At 46.3% G+C, this 27,497-nt stretch overlaps 1 protein-coding gene across 1 annotated transcript; it reads left to right on the top strand.

Annotated features, from left to right (window-relative positions):
- The first annotated feature begins 4,501 nt into the window (after positions 1 to 4,501).
- Positions 4,502 to 9,188, top strand: LOC126092387 (protein MEMO1-like). The gene is made up of 2 exons (XM_049907954.1): positions 4,502 to 4,911; positions 7,235 to 9,188. The coding sequence occupies exons 1-2, from the start codon at positions 4,502 to 4,504 to the stop codon at positions 8,064 to 8,066; spliced, it is 1,242 nt and encodes a 413-aa protein (XP_049763911.1). The 3' UTR covers positions 8,067 to 9,188.
- The last annotated feature ends 18,309 nt before the right edge of the window (positions 9,189 to 27,497 follow it).

Below are 27,497 nucleotides of genomic sequence, written 5' to 3'. Positions count from 1 at the left end.
TCGGAAGGGTGAGCGCCTGGGAACTCTGGCTGCCTTCATTTTTCGCTTTTTAGTCGCTCCTCCTGCCAGCCCTCTTCCCATACCACCTTTCTGTCGTGACAAAGAGACTTCCTTAGGCATTTTAAACGGCCGTAAGGTACAAAACTGCAGTAATTAACTCAGTTTGAAGGAGAATGTGTCAATCAAGTTTGCCAGGATGTCTTTGAAAACGACAAAACAGTACGAATCGGGCGGTATGCTCCGAAATACGTTAGCGCCTCCCTATCGTTGTGCAGCGGCGTACAGCTCCAAGTTCGATTTCTAATCATAACTTTATTCTTTTGTCGTCTCGCCTCCTCCCGCAGATGTTTCTCGCGCTTGTGCTGTCATATGGACCGCGACCCGAGCGGCAGTCGAGCAAAGTCGGGACAAGTCGGGACGGAAGGGGGGGGGGGACAGGCGCGAATGGACCGCGCAAATTACGCAAATATCTGGAAGCGCGGCATGTGTCAGCCAGGTGAGAAAGCCTCCGTCGGTCCAGCAGGACACTGCCACACCCCACGCAGTCCCCCCGCCGCCCGGCCGCGCGCAAGCCCCGCGCCGGATAACAGGAACAAGGCGCGTCGCCCGCGAGTGTCGGAGGCCGCACGCACCAAATGAATGACAGGCGGCGCACCGAGCAGCCGTGCTGTGCGCCTCATCTACGTCCGGCAGTCGCCTCTGAGACGCCGAGCGCGCTGGTCGCACCGCTCCGGGGCTCTAGCGCTCAGTCGTGACTTCGCTGTTGTCGCGCGCGCGTCGGCGCGTGGTTTGTTCCTGCCCGTGTTTGTGTTTGCTGTTCTACAGCCGGTAAGTACCACCGTGTCGACATTTAACAGGGCGAATAGCGCACAGTGCGTTTTTGATCGTAATGCTAAGCGGCCGACAGCATTCGAAATTCACGAGTGGATTTTTGAGGAGCTTAAATTACCGGATGAAGTCGTAGACACTTTCCAGCTTGACTTTATACTGTATTCCTTGTTTATCAAGTTTACTAATGTTGACCATTACGATAAATTTATCGAAACGTTTGCTGGCGTTCGCAAGTTTAAGCATTTTGACGGCAGTGTCAGTGATGTGCAGATAGTTCCCTCTGCCTACGGTGTGCGAACTGTTCGCGTCTTTAATGTGCCACCTGAATGTCCGAACGACTATATCTCTTGCGGGTTGACACAGTTTCGCACGGTCTTGTCCATAAGTAATGACAATTGGGGTAGTGGGTACCGTTACCAAGTAAACAGTGGCATACGGAGTGTTCGAATCGATCTGAAAAAACACATTCCGTCTTATTTTATGATCGCGGGCGTGCGTGCGCAAATTAGTTATGTCGGGCAACCGCCAACTTGTTCTGTTTGTCACTCGTCGGAACATTTGCGTATGGTCTGCCCACGCCGATGCCCTGTTCAGCTCCCGCGGGAACGGCCTGTAGACGCCTCTGGCCAGTTTGTCCCGCTTTTGAGTGACAGTGCAGCGGGCACGGTATCCCAACCCGTTCAACCGATTCCGCCACCTTCAGTAGACGCAACCATTCCCTCTGTTTCCGTGAATAATGCTATGGATGTTGTAGACGTGTCACCAGTAGAACCTCCTCCTTCGCGGCCAGAATCCATTCCGGCAGCTGCATTACCGGAAACTTCTGTCCCTGTTTCTGAACACGTGGAGGCGATTCTGCCCCCGCCGCCCGCCCCGAAGGAAAAGCCTACGCAGCCGAAGCAGCAGCGTAAGCGTAAGGTTAAGGGGAAGAAATCCAGGGATAGTTCACCGACCCCTCTCTCAGGGACCGGCAGTGACTCTGAGGCACTGTCGTCGTGCTCGGGGGGTGGGACGAAAGGCACGAGGGAGACGTGCATACAGGAGCAGACCCAGCATTTGCGTCAGCTACTGGGTAGTCAGGGCGATAAGGCTGAGCCGCCTGTTAAACGTGAAAGCGATCAGGCCGGCGATCAGTCGCTGAGACGGCAGCGCACGCGTTCGGGGGCGGCTGCGGCCTCCCCCGCCCGTGCGGAACCGATGGAAGCAGAAGCTCCGCAGGTTGTCGACAGGGACCGCGTGGAGCAGGATGAGGCCTGGTGGAAGTCGCCGGAGGACGCTTAATGTTACCTTTCTGTGTTTATCATGCTCACTGCATTTGTACTAATCACGCTGTGTCTTGCACGTGGACAATATTTGATTGCGATAGAGTGTTCTCCCTTTTGTTCTTTTTGTACAGTGGCTTGCCAAAGGCTTACCAGAGTAGCAACGGTGTTGTTTTTTACTGTGACTGTTTGCCGTGCCGTGTTTATCGGCCACTGGACGGTGCAGTATCTCCGTTTGACGTCCTGCTGCCGCCGTTAAAACTTTGATTTTAGTGTCGTGCTTGTTCTAATGTTCCGCTTGTATTGTCACGTTGTCTTGTGGCAATGTTGCTATTTTGTGGGGCGGTTTCTGTCTGCCTATTGGCATCTTTTTTGCAGCAGTTTATTTCTTAGAAATCCGTGTGTTTCCCTGTGTTTGATTCCTGTCTAATGTCTGTTGTTCTATCGCCGGTTTATTACTGCCGATAATACTCATGTCTGGCAATGTTATGTTGAGGGGCGGTTTTTTTGTATGCTAGTTGGCGTTTTTTTTTTTTTTTGCAGTTTCTTTTATAGACATCCGTGTTATTTCCCATATTTGCTTGCTGTCCACATGTCTGTTCTATCGACGGTCTATTACTGGCGATTGATATTCATGTTTACCTTGCTGTCTTACTATTGTTGTGACGTTTTGTAATGTCAGTGCTGTTGTAAGTTTGGCGTCCTTTTCACGCGTTCTATAACTGATATTGGAATGCCATGTTTGTCGCGTGTTTCCGCCGTCTTTACGGAACGATTGTACCCGCACGTTGCATTATGTGGTGTTAGATGTTGTCATTTTGCGTAGCTGTTGTGTTCCGCTGTGTTCGGTCTCCGCTGCGCGCATGTTCAACACACAACCCGGTGCATGTTTTTCTGTATCCATTGTGTTATTTTTCTTATGAGTGACTGTCTTATCTGTTGCAATTATCAGATGGGTCTTGCTTTGATGCGGAGTTTTTGTTTTCTGTCTTTTTTGTGCAACTTCCTGAATGGTGGTACTGTGCTCCTTACGGGGTGGGTACGTGCTATCTGCCCACTTCTGTTTCTACGTTTTATTTTTTATTATGCATGTTGCCTCTTTCCACTTTTACATGTTTACATGTTGACTTCCATTTGTATCCCCATGATATGCATATTGTTTTGGGTACTTTCCTACCATGTTATGTGACGCGCCTCCCGTCGGATGGCTTGATGTTTTTCTCTGTACTCCACCTCTAGACCGATGACTTTATTTTCGATCTTCACGTTGAATGTCAATAGCGTCACTGCTGCGTATAAAGTTTTATTATTTACTGACCTCATAAAATTTGGCCGTTATGATGTTCTTCTTCAGGAGGTGGCCGGCAGAGTTTTTAGTGATATTCCTGGCTATGGAGTTATTTACAATGTGGACTGTGACTCTGTGTGGCACTGCCATTTTATACAAAGACTCGTTCGAGCCACGAGATGTTCAGGTGCTGCCTAACGGCCGTGCTATTGCGTGTACGATAAGACGAGTCCGTGTTGTCAATATCTATGCGGCGTCGGGCACGGACAAGTGCCATGACCGGTCGCGTTTTTTTAGCTGTGGGATTTGTCCTTTTTTAACAACTGGTCGTCCACTTGTGGTAGGAGGTGATTTTAACTGTGTGGTTGATGCTGCAGATATGAGTACCGCTCCCACACTGTGTCAAGAACTTGCCGCGTTGATTACTGCTGCTGATTTGTGTGATACTTGGCGACATTTCCACCCACATCGCACTGTATTCACGCACATCTACAACACCGGGGGCAGTCGCACTGACCGTATTTATGTTTCTCGCGCCCTCGAGGATGCTCTCCGTTGTGTCGAAGTGCTCCCCTTGGCGTTCAGTGATCACTGTAGCTACGTCTGTGATGTGCGGCTGCAGGCTGGGGCTGCGGATCCTGTCCCGCGGGTTTGGAAGCTAAATGTCACTCACTTGCCGAAGGATGGTTTCCGACTGACTATTATGGCTGTGTGGGAATCTTGCGTTCAAAGAGCTGGCAACTACCCCTCGACGCTCGATTGGTGGTTGGCGTTAGCTAAGCCTCAGCTACGTCGTGCCGCGCAAGCGTTCAGTCGCGAGGAGTCGTACTGGAGGAACCGTACGCTCGACTTTTACCGGCACTGTCTTAGGGATGCTTTCGACGCCCCTATCGACCAATATTGTAACCTCCGTCTGCGGCTCAATCGCATTAAAAGCAAGATTCTGGGGATTCATCGCGACAGGGCGAAAGGTTACATTGTCCGTAGTCGTTTTGCCGGCGCCGTTGATGAGGAGCATCTGACGACTTTTTATTTGGCGAAGGAGAGACGCTTGGCGTCTACGAAATGTGTTCAGAGCTTGTTAACAGATGATGGCGATCGCCTCTGTGGCAGGCGGGATATGGTTGCTCACGTCACTGCTTATTATTCCGCGTTGTTTTCCAACTATGATGGTGATGGCATCGCCACTGCCGCCTGTTTAGACGAGCTGCGTTGTTTCTTAACGGACGACGATCACGCCGACTTAACTGCAGCGTTGTTGCCACAAGATGTTTTTTCGTTATTGAAGGCGTGTCCAAAAGGGAAGTCTCCAGGGCCCGACGGTTTACCGACGGGATTTTATCTCGCCGTCTGGGACATTATTGGGGGCATGTTCACTTCATTGATCAACGAAGTCCTTCTTGGTGTGGCAGTGCCCAGCCGTTTTATGGACGGTAGGGTGGTGCTTATTCCTAAGAAGGAAGGAGACTGTCGCGTCCAAGACCTGCGGCCTATCACCTTATTAAATGCCGACTATAAGATCGTTGCGAGGTGCGTGGCTGACAAGTTGAAATATGTCATGGATAAGGTTATCGCTGCTCCCCAGTCGTGTGGAGTATGGCGTCGTAACATCTTTACTGCGGCTTCTGCATACAGGGACGTTGTCTGTTCAGCAGTGGCTCCTGGTTCCTCCGCAGGAATCTTATCCATTGACTTCGCCAACGCCTTTGATCGTGTCAGCGGCGACTACCTCCTTCAGGTCATGTCGCGCATGGGTTTCGGTCTCCAATTTCTGGAAGTGGTACGCAACTTACCTACGGGAGCTCGGTCGGTCGTCATCGTAAATTGCTGGCCGACAGTGCCTCTTCCGATACGTCGCTCTGTCCGGCAAGGCTGTCCGTTGTCGATGTTTTACTTTGTGCTTGCCATCGATCCACTGCTGCGAGCTCTCGACCGTACACTCCATGGGGTGCACATTGGCAACGTGTCGTTGCGATGTTCAGCTTATGCTGATGATGTGGGTGTTTTTGTAGCGCATACGGCGGATATCGATGCAACTCGAGTGTTACTGGACCGTTATGAACAGGCTTCTGGTGCCCGGATAAATGCATGGAAAACTGTGCTCCTTCCACTGGGGTTGCACGGTGTTGACGACCGAAGGCCGTGGTTCCGCGTTGTTTCACACCACACCATTTTGGGTCTCGATGTTACTGCGTCGCCGCAGAACATGCAGGCTCGGAACTGGCGGTCACTCCTTACTGGTATTCGGGTTCTTTGTCGTACACATGCTTCCCTACGGCTCAATTTGCTACAAAAAGCCGACCTCCTTAACACGTTTATTCTGTCGCGGGCATGGTACGTTGCGCAGTTGCTCAGCGTCCCGAAATTGATTGCACGTTCCATCTCACGTGTTGTCTTTTGGTTACTGTGGCGTCATGAAATTTTTAAGGTGCGGGCGTCAGTTTGTGTCCTTGACAGTTCCTTGGGAGGCCTAGGACTTGTGGATTTTGGACGTAAATGTGCGGCGTTGCTTGTAAACCGCACAGCTGCGTTGCAGACCAGCTGTCCGGGTGGCACCACGGCTGCTTTATTGGAGATTTGTCGGCCGGCGTCTGCGTGCGCCCCCGTTTCTGTCGCCGACATCCCGTATCGTTTGTCGTTCCTGCGAGATTATTATCTCACTCGCAGTTACGTTTTAAGAACGGCTAACGATCCACACCGTACGGCTCGGCGTCTCTACGCTGACCTGATTGGACGGCCACTGGTTCACAAGTTGGAGGTTTGCCTCCCTACTGTGAACTGGAAACAGGTGTGGGCGAACATCAATGCCAGCATGTTGCCAACCGACGTCTCGGCGTTGTGGTTCAAGTTGGTGAACAACACCTTATCGACCAACCAACGCCTTGCCGACATCCACCTCCTCGCCTCGCCCAACTGTGGCAGGTGTGGCGCGCCCGACACCAGGGAGCAGCGGCTGCAGTGTCGGGCTGTTGCAGACGTGTGGTCGCTTTGTCAGGTCATGCTCGCACTTATCCACAGAACTGTACCGGCAAATGTCACTGTGAATTCCGTTATTACCCCTGATTTTAAGTATTTTCCACGTGCAAGGCATACAACTACTGTGTGGTTATTTGGACATACGGTTTACGCCCTGATTGACCTGGAACTGTCTGATGCATTTTCTTATTTGGCATATCTCTGGGATTGTTTTGTGACGGCGAAACGTAAAAAGACATACAGTGCAGATTTCGCGAACTATTTGAATGTAGCAATCTCTCACGCTTATACAAAAGTTCTGCGACTATGATTTTTCTTTCTTTCATTTATTCATTAATTTGAATTCTTTATCAATTTTTTTTCTTTTCTCCAACTTTGGACGCTTTGGCGTGTTGTTTGTGGTACTGACATACACATCTTCTTTCTCCATTTATGGTGACGCAATTCGGGCCGTGTTACCTCAATGTGTAAATGCTTATTACTGCCACGACTATTATGTTTAGCTTACGTGCCTGTTTTTCTCAGTTGCTTCGCTTTTACGAGTGCAGTGTCGCCTTCTTATGTGTTGAGCTATTTTTCTGTAGCATGTTATTGCCAGGTACTTTAGTTTTCATTTTTTTTCTTGCAGCTTGGAGAGCTAATTGCCCAATATTTTACTTTTATTTTTTGTGTGATAACCCTGCATGTGTGTTTAACTATTTTTCTGCGGCATGATAATGCAGGTACCTTAATTTTCCTTTTTTTTTTTTTGAAGCGTGGCGAACTTACAGCCTAATATTTCACGTTTATTTTTTTGTGGCGGTGATCCTGCATATGTGTTTCAACTATTATTCTGCGGCATGATAATGCCAGGTAATATAGTTTTCATTTTTTAAAGAGTGGTGAAGCAGTTGGATAACTGGCTGAATGCAGCGGATTTGACACGTGGACCTGCTCGAGCAATAATAGCACCTTACGCCGGATATCAATACAGTGGGGCCTGTAGCGGTTTTGCGTCCCGGCAAGTCAGTGCCGTCGTAGTGAGACGGATTTTTATATTGGGACCATCCCATCATGTGCGTCTCGGTGGATGTGCACTTTCTACTGCTACCAAGTACTGTATGCCCTTATACGACTTGCGAGTTGATGTGAAAGTAAATGCTGATCTTGACGCTACAGGACATTTTGAGTGGATGGACATGTCTGTAGACGAAGACGAACACAGTATAGAAATGCATCTTCCTTACGTTGCCAAAGTAATGGAGGATTATAAAGATTCTTTTACAATTGTGCCAGTATTAGTTGGCTCACTGACGCCTGACAAAGAGTCTGTCTACGGCAGTATTTTCTCGCAGTATTTAGCAGATCCACAAAACTTATTTGTGATATCGTCTGATTTCTGCCATTGGGGACATCGCTTCAGATACACGTACTACGATCGCAGCTGTGGTGACATATTTCAAGCAATAACATATTTAGACAAAATGGGAATGGACATTGAGTCCCTAGATCCACAAGCCTTTACTGCATATTTGAAGAAATATGGAAACACTATATGTGGACGTCATCCCATAGGTGTTTTATTGCAAGCTGTGAACAGTTTGCAGAAATCTGGTAGTAATGGTCATAGGATGTGCCTTAAGTTCTTGAAATATGCACAGTCCAGCCAGTGTAACAATATGAGTGATTCGTCTGTAAGCTACGCAGCTGGAGCCCTCACGATTGAATAACAATCAGTTTTCTTTTATCTCAAGCCACTAGTGATTGACTGTTATGAAGGAACTGCGAGAAATAAGTTGAATAATTCTTTTAAATCTTTACAAAATTTAACAGGAGCAAATGGAAGAATGCGGACCTGCAACCACCAAAATGCGTTTATCTTGTTAAAACTTGTTTTAAAAGTACAAGCTGACCCATTTGTGCAGTTTGCAGTTGGTGCTGCCCACCCAACGATAAACAGGAACGAAGGTGTATTACTGTAGTTTACTGCAAAAAATGGAATCTGATGAGCTCTAAACAAAGGCCTATAACATTATATATATATGTGCGTGTGTGTTTGTGTGGGACATAATTGAACCAAGAATTAGTGTGCTATGAAATGATAATACTCTGAATTTAAGAGTGTGGTTCAGTCAATATATCACAGGAAGAAAGGGTCTTGAGAAGGGTGTCGGGGGAGAAAAATTTTTATTTGCTGGGTCAGTATTAAGTAATGATCCACTGCAGGAATTTATTTGTATGCTGCAATACAATCTGGGAAATGGTATAATTAAAATGTGCTGCAAACATGCATTTGCAAACTATTACAGACAGTTTTCTCAGGAAGCAGAAATAAGTTACAAATATGCAAGAGACTGTAGCAAATAATTTTGGAATACTGTAGCTTGGTCAGATTTATGCCCAACAATAAAGGGACAATACCATATAATTATTTTGCTTAATATCATATTGATTCAACTGTGATGTATGTTATATCAGTTATCGAAGTGCCTAAACATTTGGTTACTTAACTGGCTGCAGAATTACTTCTCACTGTTCACTGAACAGTATGCTACCAAAGTAAATATCATTAAATTTTGAATCACTTGCCAAGAATTTTCTCCAGTTTTTCTTTTAAATCTATCAGAAGAGGCATCACTCATATGGCTTGAACCTCATGGATTTTGCAGAGTTGCTAATGTGTGAAGCTTACCCAGGCATCTGTTTACGTGGACATCTACTTGCCAGTTACGATAAGCTTGTTCGCCCAGTAAAGAAACAGAATGACACAGTAACTGTAGAAGTCCGTCTTGATGTACTGTACATCAGTGTTGTGAGTAATTTTATGGGAAAAAAATAATAGCCTCCATACCTTCGTCTTCCCTTCTCTCTCAAGTTTCTTACAGTTCAGGTTAACTTAGCACTCAGTTAAGGCTGAAACTGTATATGCCATTAACTTAAGTTTTGTTCATGCTGTCTACAGGCATTAACTTGAGGATAGTGAGTTAAGAATGATGTGTCACATACTGTAATGGTTGGAATAGAAAAGTCCTTAAAAACAGTCACAATAACTTATTGTTTCCTGAATTCTGCTTACACAAAATTAAAAATGAAAGTTGAATATAATGTAATACATATTTTACTGTATAGACATGTTATTGTCATTTTAGTCTCACTTTCTTGACAGCTTTTAAAATTTGTCTAGGTTAAAATCAGTTTTGTGTCAAAATAACACGTTTTTGATGACACCCATAGTGACAAACAAGCTTTCGGATTTTTACTTTAGCTAATTCTGCCTTATTGTTGTCTACTGCTACGATAATCTTATTTCCTGCCCCAACCAAGCCATATGAATTCTTTGTTCTTCAGATTTCATCATAAGTTTTTATAGTTTACCATGCATAGGCCTAGAATAAACTGTATAATAATTGCGGCTTCCACTTCAGTTTTGTTTAACAACTGCTTTTGAAATCAAAGATTGGGCAAATAAATAAGAACAAGATGATCCTTTAAGTCCTTGTGTAAAGGTGAACTCAGATTCTGCTACTGAAACCATGTAAAAACAGTCTCTCTTGGACAAAGACTGACATGTTAGTAAAGAAGAATTAAAAATGACAGTCCTATGCTTCTTCTTGTATTTACATAATGTTGTCGAATACTTGTTTAAACACTTATTTAATCTCACTACTACTAGTGTGTTTTTAAATCTGTTTAACCCTGCTGTTCTGTTCACTTTTACTTGACATATATACTGTTCGGGTCAATATGACCCGACATATCAAAATGCTTTAGAAACATAAATTTTGGTACAGTTTTAGCTATCGACATTGTTGTTCTATTCCAGTACCTTGTTAGTAATAATAATAATAATAATAATAATAATAATAATGGTAATAATAATAATAATAACAATGCATACAACTTTATTGAGGGATATTTTTCATTTAAATATGCACATAAATTTGAAACAACAGACAGTTTCCATTACAGGCATTCAACTTAGAAAGCACTACAGTTTTTCCATACTTCTATTCTTATTGTTGACAGTTTAGACGTAAGTATTGACATTTTCTAACAACAGACAGTTGTCATTACAGATATTCATCTTAGAGCACACTACAGTACAGAACACACTACAGTTTTTTTATTACATTCCAACATAGAAAGCACTACAACTTTAGAATCCTCTCTTCTTACTGATTGTAGTTTAGGCACAAGTATTCACATAAATTTGAAACAACAGAATTTTCAATACAATCATCTTATAAAATACTACAGTTCTTTTCTTACTGCTTGCACTGTGGACACAAGTAGGTTACATGTTTCTTGCAAATATGTTTACTACATTTTCCACACACCATGTTTGTTTTATTGTCATTACTTGATGGACAGAACTTACAGCGTGCACGTTTTGTAGATTTTCTTGTTGTTACCGATTCTGACACACCACCCACATCATTCGGGTTTTGGATGCTTGTGACCATTCTCAAAGAATCTTCTGTTCTTGGGAAATGCGTTCTTGATGCAATATGTTCTTTTATCAGTGACTTTCCAAGTTCCTCCAAGAATATTCTCCTTCTAGTCAATTTGCTTGCATTCCAATTAGGGTCAACCGAAATCCACAAAACGTATGCATTATAAGCAGAAACATCAAGAATATTGTAGAAAACTATCATTGGCCACCTATTACTTTTTCGTTTGCATGTATATGTACCTAATAACTGATCAAGCGTGTCTACAGCACCTTTGGTTGAATTATAGTCCAAAATCATTTTTGGCTTCTTATCAGCCCTGTCACTGATTTCCGCATCATGGTGGAGAGTGCTCATAAGTACAACATTCTTGTGTCTCTTAGGAATATAATTAACCACAGTAGTGTCATTTGTGAAGTAAAATGAAGAGCTGTGTACCTCCTTGTTGGTCATTTTGTGTGGAAGCTCCGGCTTATTTTTCCGTATAGTTCCCAACATAGTCAATTTCCTTTTCAGAAGCAGCTGCCCCAAATTGTACGACGTAAAAAAGTTGTCACACGTGATATTCTGACCACGTAACTCAGAAGTGAGATCAGATACCACCCTCATTCCCTGATTTCTTTCTGGTGCCGCTCCACTCACCTTTCCTGTATAAATTTGGGCTTTCAGTACGTATGAAGTTTTGCTGTCACACATGGTCCATATTTTGATCCCATATTTTGCCGGTTTACTTGGGATATACTGCTTGAATGGACAGCGACCTCTAAATGCTACTAACTGCTCGTCAACAGTAACATTTTCTCCTGGATTATACAGTTTAGGAAGGACCTCTACCCACTTCTCCCAAATACTACGAATTGCGGCAAGTTTGTCAGTACGTCGTCTTTCCTCTCTAGTAGATTTCTTGTCAAATCGCAGGACACGTGATATCTTACAGAATGTTTCATGAGACATGGTTGCTCGAAATATGTTTCGCCCAGTATCTTTATCCCACAAACTTTTTGTAGACTCCCCATGAGATCGATATACACCCGCTAGGAGTAAGAGTCCTAAGTATGCATGGAAAACAGAACCATCAATATCTGTCCACTGTTCACCATAAACTCGCTGCCCTTCAATATTTGTCATCTCTATTATTTCATTTTGAAGCGCTGTGTGAAATACTGCTTCAAATGAACATTTTACATCAGATATTCTGCTGACTGCATACCTGGTAACTCCTGGGGTACTCTTGATGATGTTCGAAGCTGGTAGGCGACCATGTTGTGCTGGTGGATGCAACTGCCATTCTATATTCCCATTTTTAGAAAGAAAAGTCTCTACACTATTTTGTATGGGCTGTGGACTGTCGTAACTGTCATCGGAACACTCGCTTTCAGATGCATTGCTGATGTGATCTTCAAACTCAGAAAGTGATCCTTCATCTGGTGAGGCATTTACTATTTCTTCCAACTCACGATCATTCAATGGTCTCATCGCCATGGTGTCACAAGTCAAACTGGGCAGAAACAAAGCATTCCAATTATTGAGAACTGCCAATTATTATTTCCTGGGGAAAGCAACAAACAAGCCCATTGTTGTGAACGCATGGAGCTTTAGGTGATTGTTGAGAGTAAGTTGGAATGATGCAGTCACTATTCCCACACAACACAACAAAAATAATTTTCGCCATTTCCAGATTTTAGAAATAAATACGAGTTACACTAAACATATTTGTGTCGGGTCATTATGACCCGAACATTACATATGCAACTATTACAGTTGAAGCCCAAACTTCTTAAACTTTTTTAAAACCTTTTAAAACACATGCTGCTCATCCATTTTCAGACAAAGTCACAAAGTTTCATAAATATATATTGGTATTTACATAATGTAAAATAACGTTCATATTCGTTTCGGGTCATATAGACCCGAACAGAACAGCAGGGTTAATCAATTATGAAGGATGTCATCAAATGAATTTTGAAAACCTGGCTCATTATTTGAACTGGAAAGAAATACTTGTGTTACTGATATTTGATGTTTCTTTGATCAAAAATGTACAGCCATTTATGTGTGTCCAAGATTCACTAATATGTTATAGGCCAAATGTAAAAAAAAAAAAAAAAAAAATTTAAAATTCACAAAGTGCCTGGTATCTGCATACATGTTTTGTATCAACCTCCACTTAAATTTTGTCAGATACTGATGCTCTTATTGTTTCGTAATGTACAATTGTAAGAATATTTGAAATTTAATCCTGTAAGAAGGAAGCAGGCTTTGTTAAATGAAAAGACTGAAAGATAATTAAAGTGAAGGGTAGATTTTACCATTCCTAGAGCGTTGTTTCTGTTCCCTGTGTTCATTTGTCCTGTATTGTGATGTAGATGGTACTCTATAAATATTGACATTTTATATTATATAATGAGTTGGTGTAGCCAGACAAGACTGTTCGGACTTCATACTCTTTCCACTGTTGCCCTTTTAAGAAAATGTATATGTTCACACTTGACAAGAATTAATTTTACGTTAAAGGGGAACAAATGTATGGTACATAATCATAATTGTAGGCTTCAAATTCCAGATTAATTTCATTATTATTATTATTATTATTATTATTATGAGTGATAATGTGTACATATTCATTACAGATTGGTCAAATAATGAAAACCTAAGCCCCGTTTTGCTTGTCATATATCAGGGTGAACTAAATAAGTATGTGATTGAAGAGACTGCTAGTTTGCAAGACTTTAACATTTGAGAATAAGTTTCAGCTTTGCTGCTCTGTTACATCGACTGTTCTCTGAAAAACAGCAGCAGTTGCTTTTGTAAAAGTACTTTGTTTTTGTCAGAAGGAGTAATTTGCAATGATACATGTATGACTGAGCAACTTTGTAAGTTGAGCTCTGCATTTTCTTAGAATTTTTATGTTCTGAGTTCCTCAGCAGTTTCAAAGGGGAAAAAAGTGCTTATGCTCCTTGGCAGTTTCCTAGTTTCATATGTGTTTGTGCTCATTGAATATAGTAATCTGTCTGCGTTAAAATACCAGTGTGTTCCACTTGTGTGTCAATCTTGTTACCTGTTTGCAGTATTTTGCATTTTATTTGGATTTGAAATATTGGCAGCAGTTTCTGTTGTTTTAATAGTAGTGCCAATGTTAAAATGTCCTTTTTTAAACTCAGGTATGTATTGCTACATAAAAGTGGAATACTTCAGATTGTGAATGAAATGGAACATTTTGTGTGTTAGCAATACTTACATGATATGCAAATTATGTTAAAGTAGGTTACGGGAAAGTGCAACAGCAATGAATGTGTCACAGCCTGTCGTATCTGCGTCTTTTTCTGTACAGGGTGTTTGACTTTTTTGTATTTTGCATGAACTTTTGGTACAAAATAAAAAGAGGAAAATAGTGTCTCTTGAAACAAGAAATACACCGGTTCTCGTCCGATCACCGAAGTTAAGCAACATCGGGCCCGGTTAGTACTTGGCTGGCTGCCCGCCTGGCAACACCTCGGTGCCGAGCGAGCAGTACTTCCGTGTGCGATTTGGCCGGCGGCGCCTCGCGTGTCGTCTGCTTCCTCTGCCTCGTGGCTTGTGTTTATACCTGACTGTAAGTAATGGAAATGATATACGATGATAGTGAGGAAAGACAGAATAACGTACAATGCGAGTTTGATCGTTCAGTTGATAAACCTTCGGCCTTTAAAATTCACTGTTGGATATTAGAGGACTTGATGTTAAGGCACGATGACGTTCTTGGCATACAGTTTGATATGTTCCTTAATTCGGTGTTTTTAAAATTGAGATCTCCTGACATGTGTGATACTGTTGTGTCTGTCGATGACGGTGTGCGTAAATTTCGACATCTTGACGGTAAAATTAGTAATGTGACTGTGTCGCACGCCGGCTTTGGCGTTAGGCAAATTCGCATCTTTAACTTGCCCTTTGAAATACGGAATGATACCATTTCACGTTATTTGCGTCCGTACGGTACCGTTTTGTCAGTGATTAAGGAAAAGTGGTCCTCCGCATATTTGTTTCGAGTCGGAAACGGTGTGCGGAGTGTGAAAATGGTTGTCAGACAACACATTCCGTCCTTTATTCTGGTTAACGGCCACCGTGCGTTTGTGACTTATAGTGGACAGCCTCAAACTTGTTCATTTTGCAGTGGCGTCGGTCATTACCGGCGAGACTGTCCGAAACGTAAACGGCCTGCTCAGCTGCCGATTGAAGACGGTTCCCGCGGGGCCAGCTTTGCCTCTGTCGCCGCTACGGTCATAGGTACAGCCCCCCCCCCCCCCCCAACGCACCCACGCGCCGCGTGGCCGATGCTAACCTAGCTGACGCCGCGGTTGCCACAGATGTGTGTCCACTCCCGATTGTGCCCTCGTTTCTGAGTCTGATACTTCTGCACAGGCTGCGGCTACTGTGCAGGCTGCCGAAAATTTGTCTTTGCCCAGTACTTCACTTGCGACTGTGTGTCCGACCCCGCGCCCACGTCGGCGACTCATTTACTGTCGGAACCTGTTTCGCAGACTGTCACGGTGCCGGAATTCTCTGATACGTTGACTGACTCCGTTGACGTGGCTGCCAGTGCTCCTGTTCGCCCTGCTGCCGTGGAATCGCAGGAATTTTTTGCGGCTCCGAAGCCGCGGCGTGACGAATTTCCGTCTCGCAGTTCTAGCAGGCAACGTGCTTGTAGTGTCGGTCGGTCGCTTTCCTTTGACAGGGGGTTTACACGACAGGACCGCAGTCCGTCTCCAGTTGACCGTTCGTTCAGACGCTCAGTCCGGAACCGCGCGACTACTACGGTCGCAGGTTCGAATCCTGCCTCGGGCGTGGATGTGTGTGCTGTCCTTAGGTTAGTTAGGTTTAAGTAGCTCTAAGTTCTAGGGGACTGATGACCACAGATGTTAAGTCCCATAGTGCTCAGAGTCATTTGAACCATTTTTTTGACCGTTCGCCCGCCGCTTCCGGGCAGTCGCGGGTCGGTCGGCCAAGATTCACAACAGCGCGCCGCCCATCAGGACCCAGACCCTGCCTGTAGACCGCGAGCGGTGGCCGTCTCCAGCTTCCGGCTGCGGGCGTCAGCCACAACAACAACAGCAGCAACAGCAACAACGGCGTGCCGCTTCTCGCCATCCGATGCCTGACAATCTCAACGTTGCCGATCAGAAGCGTGATGTCGCTGTTTGACATTTACGCACCGTTTTGAGTCAGCAGCCCGTTGGCGACGACTCCGTTGTGATGGCCGACCCGGCTTCGGCTGTGGCGCCGCCGCAATTGCCGACGAAACGGAAGACACCCACCAGCGTCGTGTTCGCCCTTCTGCCCCCGAGCGAGTGCCGGTTTCTTCTTCCGACGTGGAGATGCCCGTCGTTGCCCCCTTGTCGGCAGTCTCCGGTGGTGCATATTCTGGGACCGCGTCCACCCCCACTCCCGTGTACCCCACTGAGTGGGCGGCGGATGTGGAAGGCGGTGCAGAGACTTAGTGATTTCTTTGTTGTCCCTTAATCCAGTTGACGGGGATTACATCCGTCTCTTTAGAGAACATTTTATCCTATATGGTGGCTGAAATTCCGTCCGTGTCTGCTGTCTGTTTTTCAATGAGGAGTGTTTTTGTGCTTGTGTATTTTAATTGTGTATGGAGCCTGAGCGTTGTTCGTGGAATATTTTAACTATCAATGTCAACAAGTTGAGTAATCCGCACAAGTTGTCGGCTTTGCTCACTTTTTTACACGACTCCCACTGTCATGTGGCATTTTTACAGGAAGTTACGCGTCAGGTTCTGTTGTTTTTACTTGACGCTTCTGATTTTACTGTCATTGATAATATCGTGTCCGACGAACAGACTGGTACTGCTATCTCAATCGGTCCAGACTTTGATGTTAGCAATATTGAAATATTGCCCAATGGCCGCGCTGTCGCATGTACCATCAATGGTCTTGCCTTTGTTAATGTGTACGCTCGTGCCGGCGACAAACCGGCGCAGAATAAGTTTTACGGTCAGCATCTCTGTCAACTTCGCCATCATAATCGTACTGACTTGATCGGTGGTGATTTTAATGCTGTGATTGATGGTCGAGATCAGGCGCCGCGTCCTAACTGGTGCCAGGAATTGCGTACGTCGGTCGACAGCTTTCGGCTCAGGGACACGTGACGTGTGCTTAATCCGGACAAGACGCAGTTCACACACTTTTACGCCATCGGTCGCAGTCGCTTAGACAGGATCTATGTGTCTTCGCCGCTCGCCGCCCACGTCCGGAAGGCGGACGTGTTGCCGGTTATTTTTTCAGACCATTGCGGTTACATGTGTCAACTCTCCCTGCCGCGTGCGCGCCCTACTCGGCGCCCCACTATTTGGAAATTTAACTGTAGTCTTTTGGACGATGCCAGTCTTATGTCTCAGTTTACTGCGTTGTGGCGTAAGCTCTTGTGTGATAAAGGCGATGACGGCAGTACTATCGGGTGGTGGGTGGCGGTAGCCAAGCCGGCTATTCGGAGTTTTTTAATCGACTTTAGCCGCGATGCGGCACATTGGCGTCGGTCGACGGCCCGTTTTTACCAGGACTATTTAAGGGATCTCGCTCAGCGGGTCACGACGACACCTGAGTTGCTTCCGGTTTTTAATCAATTTAAAGCCAAGCTCCTCGATGATCTACGTCGGAAGGGTGTTGGGACTACCGCGCGGAGCCAACCGGTGGCTGACGTGGAAGGGGAGCCGCTCTCTCTTTACCACCTGAGCAGGGAGCGCCGGCGGCGCGAGCGGCTGGCTATCCGTAAATGGGTCCAGAGGGATGGCACGTCCACTTCCGACGGTGCGGCCATTGAGTGGGAAGTTCACGCGCACTTTGAGGCGCTCTGTCTACAGGTGGACGTCGAAGCCGCGGCGCTGCGCGATTTTTTGCGGAGGGTCCCATGCGTGTTAACACGACAGGATAGAGCCACTTTAAACGAACCTTTTACCCTTGATGACTTAGATGCAGCTGTGAAACGGAGTCCTCGGGGCAGGTCCCCTGCATTGGACGGGATTCCTGCAGAATTCTATTTAAAATTTTTCCGTCTTTTAAGCGATGTTTTAATTGCCATCATTAATGAGGTCCGTAACGGCGTTGCTATTCCTGCGGAATTTTGCGAAGGGCGCATTGCACTCGTTCCGAAATCGACCGCAACACCAAATCTCGACAATAGTCGTCCCATAACCTTACTGAACGCCAACTATAAAATTAAAGCGCGGTGTATCACACACAGGCTGACGAACGTTATGCCGAAGGTGGTGAGTGAACATGAGATTGCGCTGTCAGGGACCATAACATTTTCGATGCTGTTCTGGCGTACCGGGATTGAATCGGATATGTTAAAAGTCACAGGCTCCGGACGGCTGCGATGATGCTGGTCGACTTTAAAAGCGCCTCCGATCGGATTAGTCACACCTATCTGCGGCAGGTCTTGGCCGGTTTTGGATTTGGCACTAAAATGACGACGATGGTGCTCAATATTTTGGGGAATGCCACGTCACGGGTTGTCGTCAACGGAATTCCCAGTCGTGTGATACCTATTAGGCGTTCAGATCGTCAGGGCTGCCCCTTGTCTATGTCACTCTTCGCTTTGGCGTTGGATCCGCTCCTTCGCTGTATCGCCCAGGAATGCCGGGGCATTCGCATTGGTGACGATCAGCTGATCTGCAGAGCGTATGCCGACGACCTCGGTGTGTTCCTTGATCAGCCTGAGGACATTGACAGGCTGCATGGTGTTTTGCACCGATTTGAGAGGGCAACGGGGGCTATACTCAATCCTCGGAAAACTGTTTTGCTCGCTCTTACACCTCGACTGCGTACTGTTCGCGGAGATTGGTAATGTGTCAAGCAACGGCAGACAGTACTGGGTGTCATTCTGACTGACAATACGCAGCGCATGGAAGCTCTTAACTGGCGGTCCACGCTGTATAAGGTTAGGGCCGTTGCGAAACTGTATGCCTCTCGGAATTTGGCACTCCGTCAACGGGTGGCTCTTATCAATACGCAGATTTTGGCCAAAGCGTGGTATCTGGCACAAGTCCTCCCTGTGCCAAAACAACTGGAACGGGCCATTCAACAGGCGGTCTATTGGTTGCTGTATAAGGGCGACATTTTTAAGGTCTCCCTGGCAACCTGTGCCTTGAGTCTGACGGAGGGGGGGCTGGGTTTCATTGACTTTCGCAACAAGTGTGCGGCGCTCTTCGTGAAGCGGACTACCGTCGTGCTTGACAAGGAGCCGTGCAGTCCGACGGCTGCCTTGTTCCGCGCGTATCGCCCACCATCAGTGATTGCTCCGGTATCGGTCGGTGATATTCCGTACACACTGAACTTCGTACGCCGGTATTGTGTTTATAACAGCTATCTGGTGCTCGGTGATGTCCGTGCGTGCAATGTCGGTGACATTATGCGCGCTCTTCGGGGATCGCCGAGCAGGAATAAATGGGAGTATCGGCTGCCTCAGCACGACTGGAAGATGGTGTGGAGGAACCTCGCCGCCGCTGTTATTCCGGCCAACGTTCACGCAACATGGTATAAAGTGGTCAACCGCACATTTCCGACTAATGCTAAGCTGCACTCTATCGGTCTGATTCTTTCGGGTGTATGTGGTTCGTGTCCTGAGGAGGATACTATCGAACACCGATTCGAATGTCGGAAATTCCGCGTTGTCTGGGATATTGCGTGTGACATGGTGCGTCTCATCAACAGAGTGGACAGGCGGCAGGTGACAGCCTTGGACGCCATCGTGCCTCAGTGCGCGGCGTATCCCGCCACCAAACGAAATGCCACACTTTGGATTTTGGGACACACGGTTTTTTGTATTTTCACCCTGAAATTGACTGATGCCGTCGACTTTCTGTCTTACCTGTGGGCAGAACATCGTCTGACCCTAGGTCGAACGGCTTATTCCTCGACTTTCGCCAATTTTCTGCATGTTGCCTTGGCCCATGCATTCACTAAATTGTCACTTACCTCATAAGACTACATACCCAATCTTGACATTACTACTTTTCCTATCTGGCAATACTGCTAATATTCCTGTTGAAGTGTTTTGCCGAAACCTTGCTTACCAAAGGACTTACTTTCTTGGATAATGAATTTATGGCATGCTAAAGTTGTTTATATGGACCGTACATTAACGTAAATGTACAAATGACCTACAGTTATGTGAATGATGTTTTGTCCGTCAAAGTTCTTTTATGTTTGCTTTACCTTCTGTTTTTCTTGTTTTTTCTTTTGTTCTTCCTTGTTATTTGTTCTTTTCTCGCGACGGCTGAGGGGACAGTGTCGAGGTGATGAATTTTATTACAGTTGGTGTGTGTCTGCATGTGGGACTCCTTCCTCCCACTCTGCGTCCACGTTTTGTTTTCTCCTCCATGTACTATCCGTCGACCATTAGTGGCGACATTTTTTTTTCCGGACTTTATTTTATTTCCGGTGGATTCACTTTTTTGGCGGATGCCACGTGACTGTTGCTTTGGCGGGTTGTCCTTGCTGTGGGTCATTGTCACTGCCAGTTGCAACGGCGTCCAGTAGCCACTTTTGTTTCTATTATTTGGCATAGCGTCTGGAAGACGGATTCCCTTGCGTTTCTTTTCTTGTATTGGCGGATGCAAATTCTTTTCTGATTTTTGTAGTGGAAACCCACAGCACATATTCACGCCAGCGCGCCTCACCGATGAGGGCAGTATTTGGAGGGCGTTAATCAGAGGCTCTTGAGGAGGCTTTCTCACCTGCCTGACGCGCCGCGCTTCCGGATATTTGCGTAATTTGCGCGGTGCATTCTCGCCTGTCCCCTCCTCTTCCGTCCCGACTGCCGCCCGCTGCCGCTCGGGTCGCGGTCTATATGACAGCGCAAGCGCGAGAAACGTCTGCGAGACGCCGTGGGCGGCCGTTCGCAGCTGGTAGAGCAGCACTGTGCCGGGGAGAGGTGCGAGAACTAGGACAGAAGACACAGGCACTTCGCCAAAGCATCCATCTCTCCTAGCGGCGAAAGATAAATTTTTGTTTACAAATTTGCAGTTGTACACCGCTACAAAACAATAAGCCCTGACTTACTTCAGAACGTTTCTGTCCTTTCATACTGTTTTGTGATTTACAGAGACACTTTGGAAACCTTACTTGGCACTCTCTTCTTCAAACTGAGTTCCTTAATATCGTATCTCATGTTTATTAAAACAGTTTTAAATCATTGTGGAAACATCTTTGTGACATCGGAAAGGTAGCACGAAAAGGGGGCTGGCAGGGGCAGCGACAAAAAAGCAAAAAATGAAGTCGGCCAGAGCTCCCAGGCTGTCACCCATCTGAGTACTAACGTCGTTGCTTATCTTCGGTGATCGGACCAGACCAGTTGATTTTTTTTAAATTTATTTACTTTGTTAGTTTTTGGAATTTAGCACTGCTACAAAACAGTAGGCTCCGAGTCATTTCAAGAACACATCTGTCGATTCGTAGTGTTTCGTTACTTTCAAGGAGTTCCTAGCACTCTTCCTTCGCGCATTCTTGCTCAAACTGAGTTCATTACTGTAATTTCGTATCTTACGTTTGATACACTAGTTAAAAAGAGGTCTGGCAGGTGTAGCGACGTAAAAAGGAAAAAATGAGATAGAGCCAACAGCACTTTTTTTTCTTCTAACATTTCGTAATACTTTATTCAATTATATATAGTAATACAAGTTTGTTTTAGAATTAATTACATTTCGTTTTCAGTTTTCCATTTTCGTTGTTATTGTTTTTATTGCATTATTGTGTATAGTTCGTTTATTTCATTTCTAATATCTTTTTCCGTTTGTATTGAAACTTTTGTCGAGTTTGTCTTTATGTGTTGTGATAAAGGCCTTGACGCTTTCTAATTTACGAGTTTTCTTCCAACAATAAATGTGAACAATATTTATCTTATATATTAGAAGAATAAAAGGAAAAGAAACCACAAGAAACATATAATTGGCATTAATTAGTTGCTTATTATTGGTGTAAGAAGGGTGATTTTTCACTTTTGATTTCTTTCAGTTCTTTCAGTATTATCAGCGAGGGCATTGGTGTAGCGCTGAACACAAAAGAAACACTTCACTCAGCACTGAAAGAGAACTTCACAGAAGCACTTTGGTGGTTTTCCTGGGGTGCTGGTGGGCGTGGCGCGGGCTGAAGCGGCGGTGGTCCGCTATCCTCCCTCAGCTGGGCTCCGTCCGCGTCGGTCCGGCTGGTGGTGACGGGTGGCTGGTGGGCGTGGCGCTGGCTGCAGCGGCCGGCTGCAGCGGAGGTGGGCGTTGCCGCGGGCCGCTGCTCTCCCTCAGCTGGGCTCCGTCCGCGTCGGTCCGGCTGGTGGTGACGGGTGGCTGGTGGGCGTGGCGCTGGCTGCAGCGGCGGGCTGCAGCGGAGGTGGGCGTTGCCGCGGGCCGCTGCTCTCCCTCAGCTGGGCTCCGTCCGCGTCGGGTGACGGGTGGCTGGTGGGCGTGGCGCTGGCTACAGCGGCGGGCTGCAGCGGAGGTGGGCGTTGCCGCGGGCCGCTATCCTCCCTCAGCTGGGCTCCGTCCGCGTCGGTCCGGCTGGTGGTGACGGGTGGCTGGTGGGCGTGGCGCTGGCTGCAGCGGCGGGCTGCAGCGGAGGTGGGCGTTGCCGCGGGCCGCTGCTCTCCCTCAGCTGGGCTCCGTCCGCGTCGATCCGGCTGGTGGTGACGGGTGGCTGGTGGGCGTGGCGCTGGCTGCAGCGGCCGGCTGCAGCGGAGGTGGGCGTTGCCGCGGGCCGCTGCTCTCCCTCAGCTGGGCTCCGTCCGCGACGGTCAGGGTGACGGTGTCCGCAGGGGAGGGGGAGGCTGGTATGGCTCTTTTGTAACCTGCTTCTATGGCGATTCTCAGGAAGTTTGCGAACTCTGCTTTGTATTTTTTGGATCTTACGGCTTTGTTGTTTTCTTCCCGTAAGTACGATAGGTATTCCATGACATCTTCCTGATTTTGTTCTATTATTGCATATACTGTTTGACCTAGGATCCAAGTGGTACTTTGTTTCTTTGGTCGTGGGAAGGGTTTTATGCCCGGTGCGGTTAATAGTTCGATGTTTATCCTTTCAGGTGTACTTCTGTTTATCAGTGCCAGCATCGCTTTGCATGTCTCCCATATTTGTTTCTTTTCTCCGCATTGGAAACGATTTTCCAGGGTATCGTTTTCATTACAGGTCTGACATTTTCCTGACTGTCTGAGGTGAATTGCTAATAACCTTTCGTTTGTGGGTACAGTGTTGTTTATTGCTTTGTACCACGTCGCTTTGACGTTCGTATTGAGTGTACTTTCGTGCAGGTTGAGCCACACTTGTTTCCAATTGTGCGCGGGTTTCTTTGCTTCAATCTTGTTCCGTTCCACTTCCCCTCTCAGTTCCGTGTAAAGCTTTTTGGTCGTCCTGGTTCTTGTGTCTCTTGCTGTGTCTAGTACGCATCCTTTTTGGATGAAATATTCTCTTAGGTATTTTGATTTGTACGGTAGTGCTGACACGTTTACTGGTGCTTCTTCTGAGGCGGGTCGATACTTATTTATGAGGGCGGCTGTGAGGTTGTTTGGGTTCTCCTCTGTAATGCTGCTCACACGCTGTATTAGCAGTGCGGCGCATTTCCTCTGTACGTCGACCAGGCCGCCTCCTCCTTCGTGGATGCTTAACGTGCACGTTCTCGACGCTAGAGGAGGTAATGTACTGCACCTTCAGTGGACCTCGCTATTTCCTCGGGCGGGTAGGACACTTGCGCTAGAAACCAAACTTTGGACAGGAGTTGCTCGTTGATGAGCCTCGCCTTTTGGAGCAGATCCAGCTCTCTGTTGCCATTCATTCTGGCGAGTCCTCTTATCGTGTGTAGCACTTCCCTCCAATTTTGTGCCGCCATTTTCATCGGGCAAGAGTGTAGTTTCAGTCCTAGGCACTTGTGTCTTTCCACAACCTTGTACCAGGTGCTTTCGTCTTGCACCTTTTTGTTGCCAATCGGTAGCAGGGCCGTTTTGTTTTTGTTTATTTCAGCTCCTGCTGCTTGCGCGAATGTTTGAAGGACTCGATTTATTTTGTCGAGATCTTCTCTGTCTCCCACGAAGAAACCGACGTCGTCAGCGTACGCTTTGCATTTTAATGTGGTGCCAAGCAACGTGATTCCTGTTATGGTGTCGTCTATTTTTCTTACGTTAGCAGCGGGTCCAGAGCAATGGCGAATAAACTCATCGAGAGGGGGCATCCTTGTCTTACTGATCTCTGTATTTGGATGACTTTCGTATTTCTGCCGTTTACCGACGCCTGTGATGGGGCACTGCTAAGGATGTTCTTAATGATTTTAATGAATGGTTCGCCGAGGCCGTATTTTTCCATCGTTCTGAATAGGAAGTCGTGGTCCACTCGGTCGAAAGCTTTGTGGAAGTCTATTGATATTATTGCAGCTTCTGCTTTATTTACTGCTGTAATGCGATGCAGTCTCTGTATTCGCCTATGGCCTCGAATATTGTCCTTCCCGGTACGGCACATGTCTGGTGAGGGCTTATTATTTTTGTCATGACTGTTTTTAGTTTGTCCGCCACGCATCTCGCAGCTATTTTATAATCTGCGTTTAGCAGCGTGATGGGACGGTAATCTTCCACTTTCCGGGGCGCTTCTTTTTTCTGTATTAGTGTTATGCTTCCCATTGTGAAGTCTTCCGGCAGTTTCTCTCCCTGTATTATGTCGTTGACGACTTCGGTGATCGTGTCGCCGATTATGTCCCAGTATTGGATGTAGAATTCGGTTGGAATTCCGTCCATTCCTGGGGCTTTTCCAATCGCACTGGATTTGACAATGTTGTGTACGTCGTCTTTTTCCATGTTTGCCACCAGCTCCGCCTTTCCTGTGTCTGTCAGGACGTCCGGCAGGTCGTGGAGCAGGGTGTCTGTCGCTGCTTCGCTCGTTTCTTCTCGCCTGAAGAGTTGGCTGAAATACTTGTGTACAAGCTTTAGTATCTCTGCTGGCGCTTCTGTGGTGGTTCCATCTTCTTTCTGCAGGTGTTTCATCTGTTTTTGTTGTGTCCTTCGGATTATTCTGTGTACGTGGTGAAATGTGGCCGGTTCTTCTTCCACTGTCCATAATGGCTGGCTTCTTCTTTTTATTGCTTCAGTTTGTTCTTTCTGCATGTTTATTAGTTTTGTTTTTATGCGCCTTAATTTTGTCAGGAGGGCTGGGTGATCGTTCGTCTGGGTGTTTATTACGTCTTTCATGCACTGTGTGTAGAAGTCAGCGGTCCATTTCTTCCACATTGCTTTTTCCGCACTGTATTTTATAATGGTTTTTCGTAGCGACTGTTTTGCCTGTTTTACCCACCATTCTATGGTTGATTGTGTGTTTAATTTTTTCCTTAAGCATTCCGTCCACATGTCGATGATTTCTTTGCGCAGGGTTGTGTCTTTTAGATCGTTGGTGGACATTTTCGAGAAGCTTTTTCGATAATCTTTCTTCCGTTCTGGAAGGAGTATTTTTGTAATTTGGCAGTTATGATCCGAAAACGCTATGGGTTTAATCTCTACCGTTTCTATGGCTTTATCTAAGTTTTTGGAAACGTATATCCTGTCGAGCCTACTCTTTCCATTTCTGTAGAAAAAGGTAAGTTCAGTTGCGTCTGGATATTTAATTCTCCACACGTCTGTGATTTTAGTTTTTCTGATTATTTCATCTAATTCTACGCACATATTGGCCGTTGGTATCTGGTCTTCCTTCGCCACGACGCAATTGAAGTCACCTCCGAGTACTAGGTTGTCGAAGTTTTCATTAATTAGCGTACAAACGTCTTGTTTGAAAAATCTCTCTCTAGTTGTTTTATTTTCCGATCCTGAAGGGGCGTATATGTTGGTGAACAGCGTGCCTTGTATTTTGATAGCTATGCCTCGACCGTTTGGTGTTGTACGTACATCATCGAATTCGATGTTTTCTTTTATTAATATGGCTGTTCCGCATTTTGCTTCTACGTTTGTGACGATGTTGTACCCATCAATGTCTTCCATGGTCGTTTTGGTAATTTCTTGTATTAGCGCTAAGTCCACTGTGTTGTAGCGAAGGAAGTCCGATAGCATTTTTATTTTTCCGGCAGATGAGATTTTGTTCACATTTAAGGTTGCGATCGTGTACGTGTGCATTGCAGGGTCAGTCTTCAGAGCTGGATTCGGTGTCCATGGTTGGCTCGAGTTTTGTCTGCTTCCGCTTGCATCTGTTTCTAGTGAGCGAGAGGAGTTCTTTCTCCTCCTTTCACCTTTATTTCCTCCTTTTTTGCTTGTGTTTGGTTCGTCGGTCCCGTTTTGGTTCGTGTTCTTTTTGGTGTCTTTTTTATTTCGATTTTTCACCACTCGTTTTTCTGGCTGTTTTTGCGTCCTGTTCGTTATCCTGGCTTAGTTTTAAGATCTTTTTCAATTGGTTTGTTCTCTTTTATTATTTGCTCGCGTGTTGTCTCGTGTGTCATTTTTCCAGTGCTTTCCGTCCCGGTCTCGCATTTCTCCTTTCCTCGAGTAGCTGCGGTCCTCGCGTGCTCGGGCTGCGCGCGCGCCGGCCGCTGCTGGCTTTCACTTTCCTCTGCGCTGCGCTGTGCTCGCCAAGCGGCCTTTGGTCAGCGCTGGCCGCTTCCGGCGCGGCTGCCGTCGTGCCTTCCTCTGGGGTGGGCTCGGGCGCGGCTTCGGCCGGCGCGGGTGCCTCTGCTGCCGCCAAGTTGGCCTGTTCTGTCGGCTGGATTTCCATAGCGTTCTCGTCGTGCTGTTCGTCCTGGGGTGGCGTGTTTTTTTCTCAGAGAAAGCGCGGGGAATTCTGCGTTGAAATTCATCATTGCCCCTGCATAGGTGTTTTCCCGGGGCAGTTGTGTTGGCCTTTTCCTCGGACAGTCGTTTCTCATATGGTCCTCAGCGTGACATATTGAACATGTTTGCGGTTGTCTGCTATAAGTCACGAATCCCCGGTGTCCACATACCGTGATAAACGAAGGAATGTGCTTGCGGAGGTCCACTTTAACCGTCCGCACACCCGAATCCACCTGAATCCTGTAAGCGCTACCCCATTTTTCCCTGATGAGGCCAAATACGTTTCCATACATTCTTATCGTCTCGATAATCTCTTCATCCGGCACCTCAAAGGGCAAGTTATAAACTTCAATATTCCTGATACCGTATCCTGAGTGCTGAATCAAAACGATACTAATTGTTTCGTCCTTAGGTCGGAACTTCCAAATCCCGTTGTTTGTCTTAGTAATCCTGTCAATTACTTCAGGGTTATCTATTTTCAAGAACAGAGTATTCGTCAAGAAGTCTAGCTGAACTCCAGTTATGTTTTCTATAGGCACACCAACATCGTCTATTATCCAGTTATGCACTTCAAAGGCGGATGGTCTTTCAAAGTTTCGGTCGAACGTGCACGATACCGTGTTACATCTATTGAGCTGAACCATTTTAGATCCAAATTAATACGAAACAGAGTTAAGAAACAAGGTTTGTACTCGCCAGGGCTGCGTCCACCTCGGGCAGCGGGCGCGGGGACGGTCTCGTGGCCGGCTGGCGACGGCGGGGCGGCTGGGAATTCCTCTGCTACCTGCGACGCACAATGGCGAGCGGCACACGTGTTGCCAGGCGGGCAGCCAGCCAAGTACTAACCGGGCCCGATGTTGCTTAACTTCGGTGATCGGACGAGAACCGGTGTATTTTTTTTAATTAACATAATATAGTCCAAAACAAATTTATTGCAACTT

This window comes from Schistocerca cancellata, chromosome 7, assembly GCF_023864275.1.
Source record: "Schistocerca cancellata isolate TAMUIC-IGC-003103 chromosome 7, iqSchCanc2.1, whole genome shotgun sequence".
NCBI lineage: Eukaryota > Metazoa > Arthropoda > Insecta > Orthoptera > Acrididae > Schistocerca > Schistocerca cancellata.
The sequence above is the reverse complement of the archived record's forward strand: the minus strand, read 5'-3'. Positions and strand labels throughout refer to the sequence as shown.